The following is a 17310-nucleotide window of genomic DNA, read 5'->3' on the forward strand; positions in this document are numbered from 1 at the left end:
TATGTGATTTACTATTAGAAAGGAAGTGTTTAAAGGGTCCACAAAGGGCACAATGCACACTTGTTTGCACTTTTTATGTACAGGAGACAAGCCGCATCAGGGCCCTGTCCTTATAGCCTGCCCTGTGACACCTAGGGGCAGATTTACTAATCCATGAATGCTCCGAGTGTTCAATCGAACTCTCCGAGCGCATTTTCGCCAACTTTTTCGCCACTTGCGGGACCTTTTTGACGCTTGCGCGACTTTTTCATACTTTTGCGCAAAAAAATCGTTAAGGTTTTCCCACTGTTTACAATTGTTCGGTACGAAAATTTTGTGACTTTTGGATCGCCAATACGATATTGTGACTAATACGATTTTTTCATAAGCATATTCGTGATATTTGCGATCATCAGAAATTACAGTATCCAATCCGAATTTGTCCCAATCGGGATTCAAACTCGCGTTTTCATGAATGTGCCCCCATGTATCACCCAAAATTCATCCTTCCCTGCTTTTAGACACTAAATGCACCATGATGCATATTTCTAATAAAGGAAAGTGATCTATGATGATGCTTTGTGGGGTTATGTAATAAAAGGTGCAAAGATACTGCAGGTCACCCACAACAGATAGCACTTATTGGTCACCTGTTTAAAAAAACATCTTTTTTGTTGCTTTTGAATTTGCATTTTTGTAGGTTTGCATTTCTGTAGGTGCTAAGTATAAGGCAGGGTGCATAGTGCAAACAACTTTTTCACACTTTACACATTGAGGCCTGGTGACTGCCCAAGAAAGCAACAAAATGTAATGTGTGACATTATCTCTTACATAATAAACAGCAACAAAAAATAAGGGCAAGGAATACAATAAACAGAGGGCCAGATTAAATTTCAATAGAAATAGTTTTCTCCTAATTCAATTTCATATTTCCCCATAGACTTCAATGGAGTTTTCACATGAAAAAATCTTAAAATAATTTTTCTCATTGAATTGAATCTGGCCCAAAATGTGAAAAAATTAAAAAAAGAGATGGAAAAGCAAGTAAAAAGAACTTTAATTCATAAAACAGAAAGCTGAAAAAATGTAACGTAACATTACTCTATAAAGTATATATCTGCTCAGCATGTAATGTACTCACTCTCTCACCAGGATCTCCAGCAATACCAGGGGGTCCTTGCAAACCAGGTGGACCAGAAAGACCCTAAAGAGAAAGAAAATGAAAGTTAGCTTAACTGTCAATTTCATTACCAGCCCATTCTCTCCCCTACAATAGCGAAGAAGATGTTATCCTTGTAAACGGAAACTGCCTGTAAAAGCTATAAATATATATAAAAACTATAGATATTTTTTGTAGGATGTCCAACACAGACACTATTCATTGAACTCATGATGAACACAAGTATATTTTGTCCACTGAACCTAAATTGTTATCATCACAAGGGTAAAAATGTATGACAGGTCTTCTCCTAACTACTACAATGTTTAACAATATACATCAACATTAACTGTAGAAGCATTAGGATTTGAATCAGAGGAATGTGAAAAACAAAAAGGTAATTAAACACTTACAGCAGGTCCCTCCAAACCAGGGGGGCCTTCAATCAGCATTCCCTAAAAAACAAAACCATATTAAATTAACAGAGGAATTTCCCAAAGGACATTAACATATACAGAGTTAACGCAATAATGCAAATTGTGATTCTAATCAATTTTTTCATTTTTTACACCATTCTAATTTTTTTTCTAATAAGGAGAGCACTGAATTAATGAATATAAAAACTAGGTTATGTGTGCACTGGTGTGTATTCCTACTTTAATATCTTTTTCCCGTGGTTTTAAGTGTTTAAACTCTTAAACTTGACACAATAGAAGGAAACCTCTTCTAATGCCTTAAACAACAAATAAAAGCTGTGCCAAATACAGGTTTCTAAAAATTATATGCATACTTTCATCAAGTGAATTATGTTTTATGTATGACTGGCCAGGATATGAGAAATGCTATCCCTACCCCCATGCCACCTTGCTCATATACGCTAGGTATTTTATCCAAATTAGTGCAGCTCAATACTCAACACTATATATAAGAAAATAAGAAAAACAGCTTTTTACCCTAATTTCAGTCTGTTCAACAGTATATTGTAACAGTTCTCAAATCTACAATATAATAAAATAATTTAAGGTAGTCCATAGGGTTCTTAACAAGGAGGAGAGGCATAACTCACTTGGAGGACCCCGTTAGGACAACTTCCATTGCCTTCTACATGAACTCGCAAGCCTTTATCGGGCAAATTTTTACATTCGAGTTTTTGCACTTAATAAATAACAGACATTTGAGTTTTTGAACCATAACTAGAATTCTAGAGTAAAAAAAACTTGAATCATGAAAAAAATTTGAAGGTTGATAAATCCTGCCCTTAATAATGGCTGAATGTTTAATATATAAAAAAAAATGTATATAATATATAAAAGCTTGCTCTCTGAAAAAAATAACAATGCACTAAGCATCAAAAAATACTTTTTCTGTAATAGGAAATGCCATTATCATTTTACTTACAAAAGGAAGCAAATAAACTTTTGAAGCAAGTGGGCTCTAACAACAGGAGTGATATGTTAATTTCCATTTTAATTACTTATGGAAATCTGGTTCTTCATGCAAAAAGCAGCTGTACTGATTATATCCCTGCAGCAACCACAACTGTAAACAGCAGAAAAGCTAAAAGATACACTAAATGCAAAGTTCAGCAGATTTGTGACTTCCTACATGCAATCAGTTAAGATGAAGTGCATGTAGCTGTCAATACCAAAAAACCCATTTGTTGTGGAAACAGAAGACTATAATCAAGAACTAAAGTGGGAATTCTGCCAATATTTAAACACTGAAAGCAGTATTGTTATGCTTGATTCATTCCCTAGGAGGGCTTCATATTGTTATCTTCAAATGAGGTCCTGTTAATTTATCTTAGAGTCAAACAATACTGCTAAAGGCACAAAATAAAAATTAAACATCATCATTCACTAGAAAATATAGGAGCTCCATTACTAAATTGCACCAGTGCTGTTACCAATGTTTTACTTAGTAGAGTCTACTACAGGTTAGAAAATATAAATAAAACTTGCACTGGTGCCATTTAGTAAGCTATTCAGTTGTTTGGGTATTGTTTACAACTTGTTGTGATAAAAGGTTGTTTATCCAACACTACATATACTGTCAAACTATTAGTATTAAGGATGATGGCCAATAATAATATTTCATTATAAATATAACAATTTGAGAGACTTGGGCTTCACCAGGATGTAGAAAGGAAAATACTCCTAGTAAATTATGTATTTAGGAATTGGTCAAAAAATATACTGATACTGATTGCTTAAAAAAGTAAATAATTCAACCCAATTGCAGGCCAACTAAAAAATGAACAATGATTCTTAGGGTTTGGGTTTCCAATCTGCAAAACACCTCTTATTATCACTTACCGGCTCAATAACTGCTGGCTCTCCTTTCTGGCCTTTCTCGCCATACCCACCATAATTGGTCACCTGCAAAATCATATGCCAGTTGTTATAACACAAGACTACTTGCAATAATGAACCCTCTGTTTCTAATGAATAATTCAATGAGACTCGCAAAGACTGAAATCCATAGATAGGTGAGGTGCAGTTGGTTTATAATATTTTAACTTACTCTTTATTTTAAATAATTACTGGTTAGAAATGATTGGCTGCAATGTCTATCTACCAGGATACAAACAGCAATTATTTCATTAGATGAGGCTGTAGAAAATGATAGATTGTTTGCAAGTAATTATAGATCTGAAGTAAGCAATTACAGTTTTATATATATATTATTATGTTTATCTCTAATTACACTAACAATACTAATAATAAATAATGTATGGCTAATATACTTTGTATAAATAGTCATACACCAAGTAAATATGATCTTTACCCCATGTGCATAAATAATATAAACACCAGATGCACACTATGAGACTGGCTGTAATATTGTTTGCAGTTAGCAAATAAACATAGAATGCTAATGCCTAACAATGTGTACTCAATATATCGAGGAAAGGCAAAGTGCTCCTCGGCACATATATTCCATAATACACAAGCAGCTAATCGCTACAAATTACCTTGCAACCGATTTATCTATAGATTATTATTGAACTGTCACCCAGCATTTGTGGTTAAAATGTAACAATTATCTACCCCCAGACTGTCAGTTATGGTGCTGACATAACATACCCTCAAATGTTTTTTTCTCTTTAAGAGACGGTCACTTCATTGCTAATTTCAAAGTATAGTGTTAAAATTAATTTTAATTAAGGACTATGCAATCATAGTTATATGCAATAGATATGAATTCAAATGAAAACCTTCGGTAACTGTAGATGCCCTTCTTATTTACGATATGAAAGCTAGATAAGAAATATTTATCTATATTTATTAACTTTTTCGTTATTCAAACCAATGAGAACTAGGTGCTACAAAAGCCAATCAGAACCACAGAGGTTTCATGATGCAAACTTACACTGGTTTCAGAGATATCAGTTTCAGCAGGCACACCAGGGCCGACCTCTTGTGTGGTAGGGTTGGGGAGCTTCTCTTCATACTCCTTATAGTCATAAATATCATATTCTCCTAAACCTTCTCCTACTACTGGCTCAGACTCTGTGGGGCTAACAGTTTTTACCCCATACTCTGTTTCCTCAACCAGCTTTTTCTCTGATTCATAGTCCTCTCCTGTTACGTACTCCTCCACAAATGGGTCCTCCACAATGGATTCCTCCACAATGGATTCCTCCACCAAAGACTCCTCCTCTGGTTTTTGCTTTCCACGTGGACATGAGAAGTAGGGGGAATACACAGGTTAAGGTTAGTGAAAGCAAGTTAGATGCATTTAAGCCACAAAGCATTTTTAAGACATTGATAATATGTTGTAGTGACAGCTCATTGTCTTTTCATTTTAGGAAGGCAAGGCAAGCCAGCTTACTCAATTATATAAATATATATAGTGGGACTTGCAAAGAAGCAGTACTGGAAAACAAAAATGCACTTTTTGGGGTGAAAAAATTGCTTACTCATACAATGTACTCAGTATTTTGTCATTTTCATTTTGCCTATAATGAAGCCAATTGGGGGACAGGTTTAGTTTAGGGCTTATGCCACACTGGGAGATTAGCAGTTGCAACCTGTAGTTGGCTATAAATACTGCATATATATTTTCAATTATTTTGTTTGGGACAATTAATAATCTATATCCTAGTGGGATACTGCTACAAGTAGCAGCTACTAATCTCACGGGGTTTCTTTACACAATGTTTACACTTTCCTAAGACGAAGCCAGTACTGCTGCTTTTAAAGCAATGTCTAAACATCCTTAAAGCTGGGTTCCATTGATTTGCAAGACTCTCCAGCCAAAATGAGGTTTAGAAAACATTTCTAATCAACTAAAAGCAATTAAAGCAATCAGTGTTTTATTTTGCTCCAGTTTTCAGTGAAATATAGATGTATTGTTTAAATGTGCATTCACTTTTCCCTTAATAACAGTGATAAAACGTGATCACCCTGGCCTATAAGTGTGTATCAACTGTCAACTATGCCAACCGCAAAACTATAATATGTTAAACAGGCAATATCTATAGTGAAGAAAAAAGTAACAATCGTTTTTAAGGAAAGATTGCAACGAACCTTGCAGATTATACTAAATAAAAAATAATGGGTGATCAGTTTTGGAGAGAATGCACTTTATAACAATAATCTGTTTTGTGGAAACAATGAAAACTATTAAATTCTCAAGCTTAAGCAATTTTACAGGATGATTTACTTTGGAATAGATACATTTATTTCTGATGCTAAAACACACATTGCACAGTATGATCATGATAGTATAGACCATGAGTTGCTTTTCCTGTTCCTTCTGTAACAGGGGTAGACAAAGCATACTGTATATAACACAGGTGGAATCCATTGCTGAACATAATAATATCCACAGTCATTTCAAGACTCCACCTACTCCTACTTAAATGTTAGAGCAACCATACATCAGGCAACGTTTAATCTTTGCTTGGCATCAGTAGTTACTGCTCACTGCTCAAACTACCACCTGAGATAACCACAGATATACAGGTATGGGATCCCTTATCTGGAAACCCGTTATCCAGAAAGTTCCAAATTATGGAAAGGCCATCTGCCATAGACTCCATTATAAGCAAATAATTCTAATTTTTAAAAATTATTTTCTTTTTCTCTGTAATAACAAAACAGCACCTTGTAATTAACCCTCACAAAGGTATAATTAATCTTTATTGGAGGAAAAAAAATCCTATTGGGTTTATTTAATATTTAAATGATTTTTAGCAGACAAGTTATGGAGATCCAAATTACAGAAAGATCCTGTATCCGGAAAACCCCAGGTCCTGAGCATTCTGGATAACAGGCCCCATACCTGTACCACTATTCAGTCTGTTAGGTCAGTATCAGCCAATCTGCTTTATCTCCAAGCTAGGGTTGCCACCTGGCTGGTCTTTAACTGGCCACGTTCCTCACTGTCAGAAACATTTTTCAAATATGATAACTGCACCAATTTGTTAGGGTGAAGACACACAGTGCTACTAGTAGCAGCTACTTGACGTGGCTACTAAAATAGACAATGCTGATCATTTGAGGCTATTCTAAGTATTCTCTATGGCAGAGGATTTTCTGGCATTTAGAAGCCATCAAAAAGTAGCTGCTACTAGTAGCTCTGTGTATCTTCACCCTTAGAATGAGTTTGGCAGCTTTGGGTGGTCTAATGCGATAGTTGTGCACAATCATCCATTGTTAAATGTGGAAGGCTTGGTAACATTTTTGAGCAGTGGTGATAGCCTTTAGGGTGAAGACACACTGAGCTACTAGTAGCAGCTACTTTTTCATGGCTACTAAACACTAGTAAATACCTTGCCATAGAGAATACTGAAAATTGCTTCAAGTAAAACACATGTAGAAACAGTTATCAATAAATGATCAGCTTTGTTTAATTTAGTAATCACGACAAGTAGCTGCTACTGGTAGCTCCATGTGTCTTCACCCTTATAAATTAGGACCTCAGAGTTGTTATCCCAAATGCAGTTTCCAATGTCTTCACTTACTCTTTAAAAAGTAGTAAAAATAGCTGCTTAAAACACAAACCCCCATATGTAATAAAAGGTGCTAAGTTTGCCCAGGAGCAGCAACCAATAAAATGTTTGCTTTTAAACAGGGGAACAGTAAATGCTAACTGCTAATTGGTTGCTATGGGTTACTGCTCCTGTACAAACGTAGTGCATTTTATTATATAACTCCCAAAAACAATAAAAAGCATGCCCACTTAGAATGTTGTGAATGTTTATTTTATTATATTATGGTCCCTTTAGATCCCTAACCAGCGGCAGGTGAGCAACATGTTTCTCACCACGCCCTTTGAAGTTTCTCGAAGTCAGGGATCCCCAACCTTTTATACTCATGAGCCACATTCAATTGTAAAAAGAGCTGAGGAGCAACACAAACTTAAAAAAGTTCATGGTGTGCCAAATATGGGCTGTGATTGGTTAATTGTAGCCCCTATGTGGTCTGGCAGCCTACAGGAGGCTCTGTTTGGCAGTACACATGGATTTTATGCAACTAAAACTTGCCTCCATGCCAGGAATTCAAAAATAAACACCTGCTTTGAGAGCACTTAGAGCAACAGCCAAGGGGTTGGTGAGCAACATGTTGCTCATGAGCCACTGGCTAGGGATCACTGCCCATTTTTAAATTTCTGACTTGAAGGCAAGAAACATGAAGAAGCCATTTTACTCTAAGCAGACTCTTGCAGGCAAGCAACCCACACGTTGCTACCAAATAGCTCACTCTTTACATTTGAGTTTGGGTCACAAGTAAAAAAGTTTGGTGATACCTGGTTCAAAGCAAGGCTACACCAGATGAACAGAAACGTTTGTTGTTAATGAGATTATGTTGTCACTCCAAAAAGTCTTTCTATTTCATTATAGCTGTTATCTCAACAACACTCTATTGAGACAGCTGTCTGCATTTTGTATGACACTGTCTGTTTAATTTTGGACTAAGTATCCCAACACACTGTCACAGAAATAGGTCATCAAAAATAGAACTTCTGGCCTAACTTCTGGCTTATTACAGGCTACCTAAATATGTAGGTATATAAGTATGATCCTTTGTACATTAAAGGAACAGTAACACCAAAAAATGAAAGTGTATAAAAGTAACTAAAATATAATGTGCTGCTGCCCCGCACTGGTAAAAGTTGTGTGTTTACTTCAGAAAGTCTACTATAATTTATATCAATAAGCTGCTATGGAGCCATGGAGGCAGCCATTCAAAGGAGAAAAGGCACAGGCACATAGCAGATAACAGATAAAACACTATTGTATTCCACAGAACTTATTTGTTATCTGCTATGTAACCGGTGCCTTTTCTCCTTTTTTCCAGCTTGAATGGCTGCCCCCATGGATACACAGCAGCTTATTATATAAATTATAGTAGGGTTACTGTAGCAAACACACCAATTTTACCAGTGCAGGGCAACAGTGCATTATATTTTTATTACTTTAAAGCTCTTTTATTTTTTGGTGTTACTGTTCCTTTAAGTCTAAAACACATGCACACTGTACCAAAACATGTATTTTAGCATCAGTTCTCTAATCCAAAACTCACCTTGCAAATCAAATATAAAATTGTGAGCAACAGAAATACATTAAAAAAATGGTTAACTTCTTCAACCTGATTTTAAATATCATAGATAGCTAAAGAGATCAGTAAATTCAGTAAATGCGACTAGATCTACAGATGCCATGAGTTTCCAAAAGAGGGCAGGAATTCCATGTGGTTATTAAGACAAAAACTCTCACCCCCCCTTGGAAGCCCTCACACCTGGATGCAAAAGCTGTAGCAATAACTAAGCCACTATGCATACATCCATGAACTGTAACCTCTTGCAATTTACAGTGCATGAGCTTATGTATTTTTTATACAAGATGTATGTAAGAGCATTGATGTTGTAAGAAAATCATTTAAAAGTGGCTCCTATCACTCTATCACTCTGGGATGGAGGCGTTTAATTAGATGATAAAGCTATGATATGCAACTCACTAAGAATGCTTCCAGTCTTTGAAGGAAGACTTTATCAAAAATCGAGATCTACAAGTCTCTCTCTGAGATCTTAATAAATGATGTGTATAAGAACTAGCCCTACCATGGAAAGTTAGACTTAATGAGCTACAGTACCTACTGCATGTGGCAGAAAGGTGCACAAGGGTGCTAGTTGCTTCAACAAGTATTTATCCATTAGTAAATCTTCAACTCTAATATTATAATTCCTTTATAAATATATTGTGAAGTTTGGAGCTGGAAACCATACTTTGGCTTAGTTTCAGTTTACATTACAAAATGCCTATTTTCTGAAATCATGGGGGTTGGAGATTTGAACTAACATTTAGGGATATAGAAGATACGAAGGCTCATATAAGTCTGCAAGTGCAGTGAACAAAGTGCAATTTTAAGTACAACCGCCATGTTTTTTCCCACAATGCAAAATTTTTTACAGAATTCCAGCATCATTGTGGTCTCAAGGGATAATACTCTTGTCACAGTTGCACTAAGAATACAGCAAACGTGTCTGATTCAACAAAATTACAGCCATTGTACATGCCTTTTGTTGCAAATCAAATGTACTTGCATCACAGTCCTCCTGGTTTCATTTTTGGTGTCTGACATTCAAGTGAGGTCAACAAGTGTGCTGCGGCTATTGATGATCAGTGCAAAAGGAACCCTGGAGCCACTGCCTGGTCACAAGGTAGCACCAGGGCAAACATGATTTGCAACTGAAGGCATGAAGGACTGAGAGGCACTGAGCGCAACTATAAGGAGCTTATTTTGACTCAAGTACCTTAAATAAAAGTGGTTTTAAGTGCAACTGAGAATGGTGGGGACCATAACTGCATTTGAGGAGTTTTGTTTTGTTTCTGCAGCTATTGTAGGGTAAAGCTGGCTATACACAGCCAGGTCTGTTCATTTGGTGACATCACCAAATAAGCAAATCTGAGACAAAAACTAAAAGTTCCTTGTACAGTAGGTTGATTTAATTAAGACTTACATAATGGTGACTGGCCCAATGGAAAAGCTGTGATCACCTGACTTTTTTCAGTAGATCATCAAGCTAAACCGTTTGCTTGATGTCACTCCACTTTCTGTAGTCAGTTTTGAAGCTGGAAAAATACTTTGGCTTTCTGTTTGTGGTATCATTAAACTATTGTCATGAGTCTAATTTAACTAGCCATGTTATCCCTAGAAACCTCCAGCTGTTTTTAATCAGCAAGTTGGAGATCAACAACAGCTGGAAGGTTTTAAAATAGACTAGTTACATGATAAATACTTAATTTATACATTACATTAAAAATAAACCATATGTATAAATAGTGCATCCCTCAAATCTATAATCTACCATATTGATTAATCCATAGTTCCTTAACAGACTCCAAAAACAAAAAGTCAGTTTATATACGTATGTGTATTGCTGTTTTAATTCAGTCAGTCAATAACATGGTATCTCCCAATCTAATCTATAACTACACACACATACACTACACATACAGTGCCATCATGTTACTATATAAGCAAAACAAAATGTAGATCATTTTTGAATTATGAGTATGAAATTCTGTAGGTTCTTTCAAAACAAGGTTATTCTTGGATTTTTTTTAACTCATGCCAAATGGCAAAGCTTTATCCCTCTAAAAACTACATGGATATTAATGCTAGTCATCTTTTTTCCTTATACCTCATTGGGTCCTGTAGTAAGGGCAGGAGTATCTGTCTGATAACTATAGTCTCCTTCACTGTATTGATTGTAGTCAACCACATTGGCCTAAGAGGGAAAAGACAGCTTGTGTTAAATAAAGAAACTGTGTTGTGTACAACTTGTGAGAATCAAATCAGGCGTCTAGAAATAGTCAGGTTATGGTATTAGCCAGAGATTTTGAAGATTTCTAGTGAGGTTAGGGCATTTTATTTCTCATGATCAGAGATCTTCAGGGCTGGCCCTACTGAAGATCTTGATTTCTTTGCTACCTTTACCCCTATTCTTTTTCTTGCTGACGCCTGGTAATCGGTCTTGCCCTTCTTCTTCTTAGCTGCAAATGAGTTTTTGGGCGTGACCTTTTGGGGTTTGTCCTTTGATTTAGGGGGCACTGGCTTCTTCTTCGATTTGGAACTGGCTTTCTTCTTCTGCAAAAATGTGGTGAAACACCGAATGGAAACCATGAATCAATGAAAGAAGGGAGGAGGTGAGCAAGGAGGATAAAGGGCAAGCTCCACCCATTCTTTGAGGCCATATTTTCTACCCAGTGCTATGTGTAGCACCCTGAAAATAGCTGAATGGAAAGAATGAATTAGCTGCATAGCACTATTTAGAAAATATGGGTTATACAATCCTAATGAAATCTAAAATAACCTTACTGAGATATCTGTGTTTTCTAGGACGTTCTGTAATAAATGCATCATAAATGATTTATGATGTTACAGGAAAGGAATATTGTTTGTTGTTGGGGGTTTTTTTGTAATTGCTGTGGTACCTCTCCCATTTTATGCTAATAAAATTGACACAACAAAGGTAATTTCTCAAGCAGATAACAAAGATATCTCAATAATTTTATGCAGATTTCCTACTTTTGAAAAACTTTCACGCTGTATCTTCACTGTTTAACTGGACAAAGCAGAGGACCTTACTTGTTAATACATTCATTTGCCTTCCAGATCCTGGGGAGGTATATTTGCTAGAAGTAAATGATCAAGCGTGTATGACCAGTAACACAAACACAGACACATGACACATATGACACAGAGTTACTGTACCTCTGTCTGAGCTATAAGTTCTTCAGTCAGAGAGGGTGCCTCTGTTACAAGCTCAGTCTCCTTGTAATCTGGGTCCCCATACTCATAGTCATACTCGATTAGCTCTTCAGGCGCATACTATATTGCAAAAGGGAAAGGTTTTAGGCAAGGCTGTGTTAGTAAGCAAATTTGTCCTCAAAGGACATAAGCAATTTGCAGTGTTACAGAAGAATATCCATCAACGACTGTGCAATCTCTTACATCATCCTTTATTAGACCTTAATTCAAGGATAATGCAGAGTCCATCACAGAATGGAGCACTGGAGGTATTAATGCCATAATGGTAAGCACTTCATATTATAACCAAAAGTGTTACCACATGAATATAAAGACTGCAACTGAATGCACAAAGCAGAAGTATGTACTTCTTGTTTCTTTTTATGCAGTATTAAGCTCACACATTACATTGTGTCATTGGGTTTCAAGGGATCAATTAAATTACAGCATTACAGTCAGTTGCAGGAAGGCTCTCGTCTGTGTTTGGCTAAGATTTAAAAAATTCTAGCAGCAAATCACAGAGGAGATTTACCAATCCTTTCAAGGAGTGGTCTGTATTCGGTAAGCAGGCATACTGAGCAAAGGAAAAGAACTGTTTAAGGGTGTTTATGTTTTTAAAGCCAAAGTTTAGGAACCTTATTCCCTTGTTTTATGAAATCCAACCAAAGAAGTATAAAAAGTGTGTTGCCTTACTTAAGACCAGGGTGCCCTTAAAATTTTAGAATAGGGTTCTAGCACACAAAATGTTTGAGGACGAGGCCCTTGCTACCCCATTATCCAAAGGTTGGGAAGATGGAGGGTCAAATCACTAATTTATATTAATGACTTAATGACTTCCATCCCTTTGTATTGAATGTATTGGAAAATGAAGAAAAAAAACAGTATTGTTCACACTAGCAACTTTACTGGATTGACAGACTGAGCTATAGGGTTGGTTTAAATAATTCCCATTGATGCTTATCATGGAAATAATGCATTACAAAGTACCTATGTATAAAGGTGTGAATTATATTCTTACACAGAACCAATGACAAAAATTAGCCAATTATATTACACCTTCTATACCCGAAACACTCAGCTGCACAGTTGCATAAATTAATTATACAAAAAAGTGACATAGAAATGAAAAATAGAGCAAATATGCAATCATTGAGTTTTGGATATGACTTGGATCAGGTATTCATGTTACTATCACAGTTGCTAATGTGAACAAGACCTAAAATTAAACAGCACAATTTATCTATACAGTAAGCAAACCTGAAAAAAGGAGTGTTTGGCAGTTATGCTTATTAGAGCTTTAGCTGTCCAATACAATATTTATGCACCTCTGAGCATATAAACCCCTGGCAGGGTTTCCCACCACAAATCTCACTGACATGTCTTTGTGTGGTCCACTGATGTGAATTTACTAGGCATTTAGAGAATTACAGATCTCTTTATAACCTTAGTAAACATCAACCAGTGTTTCACTGTTTGGAGTTGGTTTCACCCTTAGTATGACAAAGGGCCAATTTCACAAGGATTCATAGTATGAATATACATATATATTATATGTATATATACACACACACAAACAAACATGGATGCCTTGAATAAGCAGAGTAAAATGTGTTAATATCTGATTAAAAGGCATTTTGAGAAGCAAGAATCTTTAGAATTTTAATCACAAGGCTTGCTTATTTGTTATAGGTCTGAGTATACAGTTCTGAGTCCTACTTCTCATTTTCTTCTGATCATTAATCTTTCATGAGACAAAGCCATGAAGTTGAGGAAAGGATGAGAAAATCCTTTCCGAGAAGGTCCATTGATCTTTGGTTCAACCTCTCTACGCTAGAGGGACCAATAACTCATTGCTTTTACTGTTTTCTCTTTCCCACAACAACAAACAGCTTCAAGTAAAGCTCTTTAGACTAACAAATACATGTCTACAATAGCACTGACATTGTGTTATTAAATAAAAGAATGCAAAATGTATAAAGATCTTCTCTTGTAAATTACTTAACTTTGTGAATTAGTATATTATTAAAGGAAAACACATTTAAATGGCAACTATTTGAGCCTATTATGTTTTACGTTTACTTACCATGTACAATGTGTTTTGCTAACTCGTGTGTATGTTAGCACCACTTGATGCTTTTTCCCCAGAATCCCCATTACAGCACTGATGAATTATTGCATATGCAATAAAAGGTACTTTTTCAACTTTTACAACGTTTTCCCAGTAACAGTAACCCATAGCAACCAATAAGATGTTTGCTTTTAAACAGGTGACCAGTAAATTCTACCTGCGGATTGGCTGCTGTAGGTTAGTGCTCCAGTGCAAACTTAGTACCTTTTATTACATAACCCCATTGGAGTCCCAGTATAACTATAACAAATTAGGCATTGTGGTCCTGAGTCCCAATGTGATCCAAACCTCATTCATGTGATCCAGCGCTCCCTAATAGTTTTTAAATAGTTGCTCAGCGAAGAAATTGCAAGATTCATAATAATATATTTCTAGCCAGACAAACCCATATTTAGGTTACCATTAAAATATCAGTCTCGGAAGCACCTATTAATTAAACTATTGCAGATGTGACTAGTAACAGTTTTGTTCCTTGTGCCATAATTCAAAGACTTCCTGCACTGTTTTGGTGCTAATAGGAATTTTACAAGAAACACAGCATACTTCCTTTCATTATTATGATATAGAATGAATACACAAGACAAACATATATACAGGAAAATGTTTTCCATTTGTTATGGATATGAATCTCGCTATTTACCAATCAAGAATTCAGAAGCCAGCTGAAGAAGCATCTTGCATACAATATATGTAAATACTTCCACGGTTTAGCAAATAATATAAACCCTCAGGGCGTTAAAACGGCTTGCCAAAAACCACAAATAATCATAAAACATCTAAAATATGCCCTTTTGCTACAAGATCCAGATGTTCATTATCATTTTTCACATATTCAAGGATGAGCACACTGATTTTGCACCCTTCTGGAATGAACCGGAAGCCTGCCTTTAAATCTTCTGCACAAGTTTAAATGATCACCTTTTCTGTGCTGAACGCTTTCAAATGTGCTAGGAGCTGCAAATCATAGCAGTGTGGAGAATTTGTCTGGAAAATGCATCAGAGGTGAAGGGTTTTTTTTTTTTTGTTTTAATATATATTTTTCCTTATGCCTCAGAATGTTTCCACAATGATCTCAGCACTCCTATTTTCCACAAAAAGCAGTGTTATCATGTTACACAGTAGCTCTGAGGGATGCTTGTATCAATGGATTGTACATTCAGAAGCCGAGGTCTCCAGAGAGCTCTCCCATGGCAGGAACACATGGTTTTTATTTGGAATAAAGTACAGTGTCAGACACACAGCAGACACAAAGGCAGCATGGGTCTTGTGGTTAAAACAGCAAGGCCTTCTTCCCTTCACCAATTTATTTCTAATATTACCTGAGGCCATTAAATTTTCTAGATTTAAACTAATCCTGTGCTTACAGGAAGTAATATGCTACAGAAAACATGCCTCTTACATATTTTATGTAGGCTACTGATATTTCAACAAAGGTGGCTTATGGAGTTGTACCTGATAACTGTCCCCTGCAAAACACCTTGGGAAAGTGGTAGCCCTCACTCATTCTTTTGGGTAGGGGGGTAAAAATGGGGAGTTCAACCGATTTGATGAGCTGGAACTGTACCTAGAAGACCTTTGCTGTCCTAGCACCTCCGTGTGCCCACGGTTAAATAATATGTAAGTAGAAAGTTGAAAAGTGAGTGTTTAATAATGTAGAACTGGTGAATGGTTAGAACCAAGCCCACCCCATGGTCAGTGAAGTTATTGAATTAAAGAATTAATGTGGGGGGTCTTGCCTAACCCCTACCGGTCTGGAAATGGGCAGATAAAGGTGGGGTCATTATTCTGGGGTGGGGTATAAGTAGGCCCCTTGTTCTTTTCTCTTTGACAAGATGGGGTTCGAACCATGGAGTTAGATCCCTTCCTGCCAGACAGAGGGTAGAGAGTCCTCTTAGAACAGCTTCACATTGTCTGAAGACATGCAACACAAGGATCAGCTGCATATAAAATTCAATACTGGATAAATGCAGAGGGACATAAAGTACAATGATTATTTTCAATAAATACATTTAAATGCATAAATGACACCACTCAAGCCTAAATGCCTTGATATTATAAACCACCTGTACATACCGCATCCTTCAGAATGATATACTGAGCGCTTACCTCATCCACCTGTGGTTCTTGGGCTTGCGGTAGGTTGGGGACTGGAGCGTCACAGTCCGGCATGAAATGTTCACAGTAGTCATATGCAGCTTTGGAGTCATCACTAATCAATAACTGCTGGATGTCACCCTAGATGATAAAAAATAATTAAAAAAAATGTTAATAATGTCATATATTAAAATGTTTACAATAACTAGTGTTACAATAACTGTTATTCTAATCATAACACATGAAACTGTATCTGTGAGGAAACCACCAGATTTCATAGTTCCTCTTTATTTCATTGTTTTTCTTCAATTATCTTTATTTATTAGACCTCTATGTGATCCATATGTCCATGTTTAAACTAGCCCTTGAACAGTACAAAAGGCAATTGCACAAGGATCTTCTACAGTTTCAAAGTCAACATTACCTAGCAGATTTCCTGAGTCAATGAAACACAAACCAGAAGGGCTTCAAATATAGAATGACAAAATGACATAGCTCCAGGAAACTCAAGAGTTTCAGTCAACATCACAGAGCAGAATGAGACTCCAGATACCCAGTGTCTACAGCATTTAGCAAAGGCAGCTGCCAAATTCTCTAGGCAAAAGTCACATTACCCAGTGAGCCCCTCTTTCAACCACAAAACATAGTAAAATGGAAATGCAGACACTAATAGGAGAGTAGAGCCTCCTCAGATAGCAAAATGAACATGCCAATGTACAAGTTAACAACATATTACAAAAAAAGCATGTAGACACCATTGCTAAAATCCCACAGAACAACAAATGTACTGATCTTTAACTATCACATTTTACAGTACAGTATTCAGCTTTTTATCTCCAGTGAAGGTAAATGCCTCTTGTTGCCTGTTGCAATGGTACGTGTACAGTATCACAGTAAATAAGGGATATAGAAGGGTAAGGGAATTAATTCAGAAACACAGTTATGAATTGAATTGTACCATTTCTATATTACATTTGTTTATAAATGTAGGGGTATACTTCACAGTTCCCATTTTCTTTTTACAGAACAACAGTCTGAGTGCTTCATATAAGATTATAAGTATATGATTATATACAGTCTAGTGAAGTAATAATAAAGTACTAAGATCACAAACACACAAACGTGCATGGTAAATATAACAAACATTTATATCAAACCTGTGGAGCATTTTATACACTTTCATTCCA

At 36.2% G+C, this 17310-nt stretch overlaps 1 protein-coding gene across 7 annotated transcripts in view; it reads right to left on the reverse strand.

Moving 5' to 3' along the window:
• The window catches only part of col5a3 (collagen, type V, alpha 3), a 123037-nt gene that overhangs the window by 71822 nt on the left and 33905 nt on the right, over positions 1-17310 (reverse strand). Inside the window, exons 5-12 of one of the 7 annotated variants that reach the window (XM_031901022.1) lie at positions 16136-16264; positions 11866-11982; positions 11083-11238; positions 10793-10879; positions 4511-4810; positions 3454-3516; positions 1552-1593; positions 1121-1183 (exon numbers count right to left, since the gene is read on the reverse strand). In XM_031901022.1, the coding sequence (XP_031756882.1) occupies positions 1121-1183; positions 1552-1593; positions 3454-3516; positions 4511-4810; positions 10793-10879; positions 11083-11238; positions 11866-11982; positions 16136-16264 (957 nt within the window). The remainder of the gene's footprint in view (positions 1-1120; positions 1184-1551; positions 1594-3453; positions 3517-4510; positions 4811-10792; positions 10880-11082; positions 11239-11865; positions 11983-16135; positions 16265-17310) is intronic. The other 6 variants (XM_004913713.3, XM_031901023.1, XM_031901025.1 and 3 more) reach the window with 6 other exon arrangements.

This window comes from Xenopus tropicalis, chromosome 4 (genome assembly GCF_000004195.4).
Source record: "Xenopus tropicalis strain Nigerian chromosome 4, UCB_Xtro_10.0, whole genome shotgun sequence".
Classification (NCBI taxonomy): domain Eukaryota; kingdom Metazoa; phylum Chordata; class Amphibia; order Anura; family Pipidae; genus Xenopus; species Xenopus tropicalis.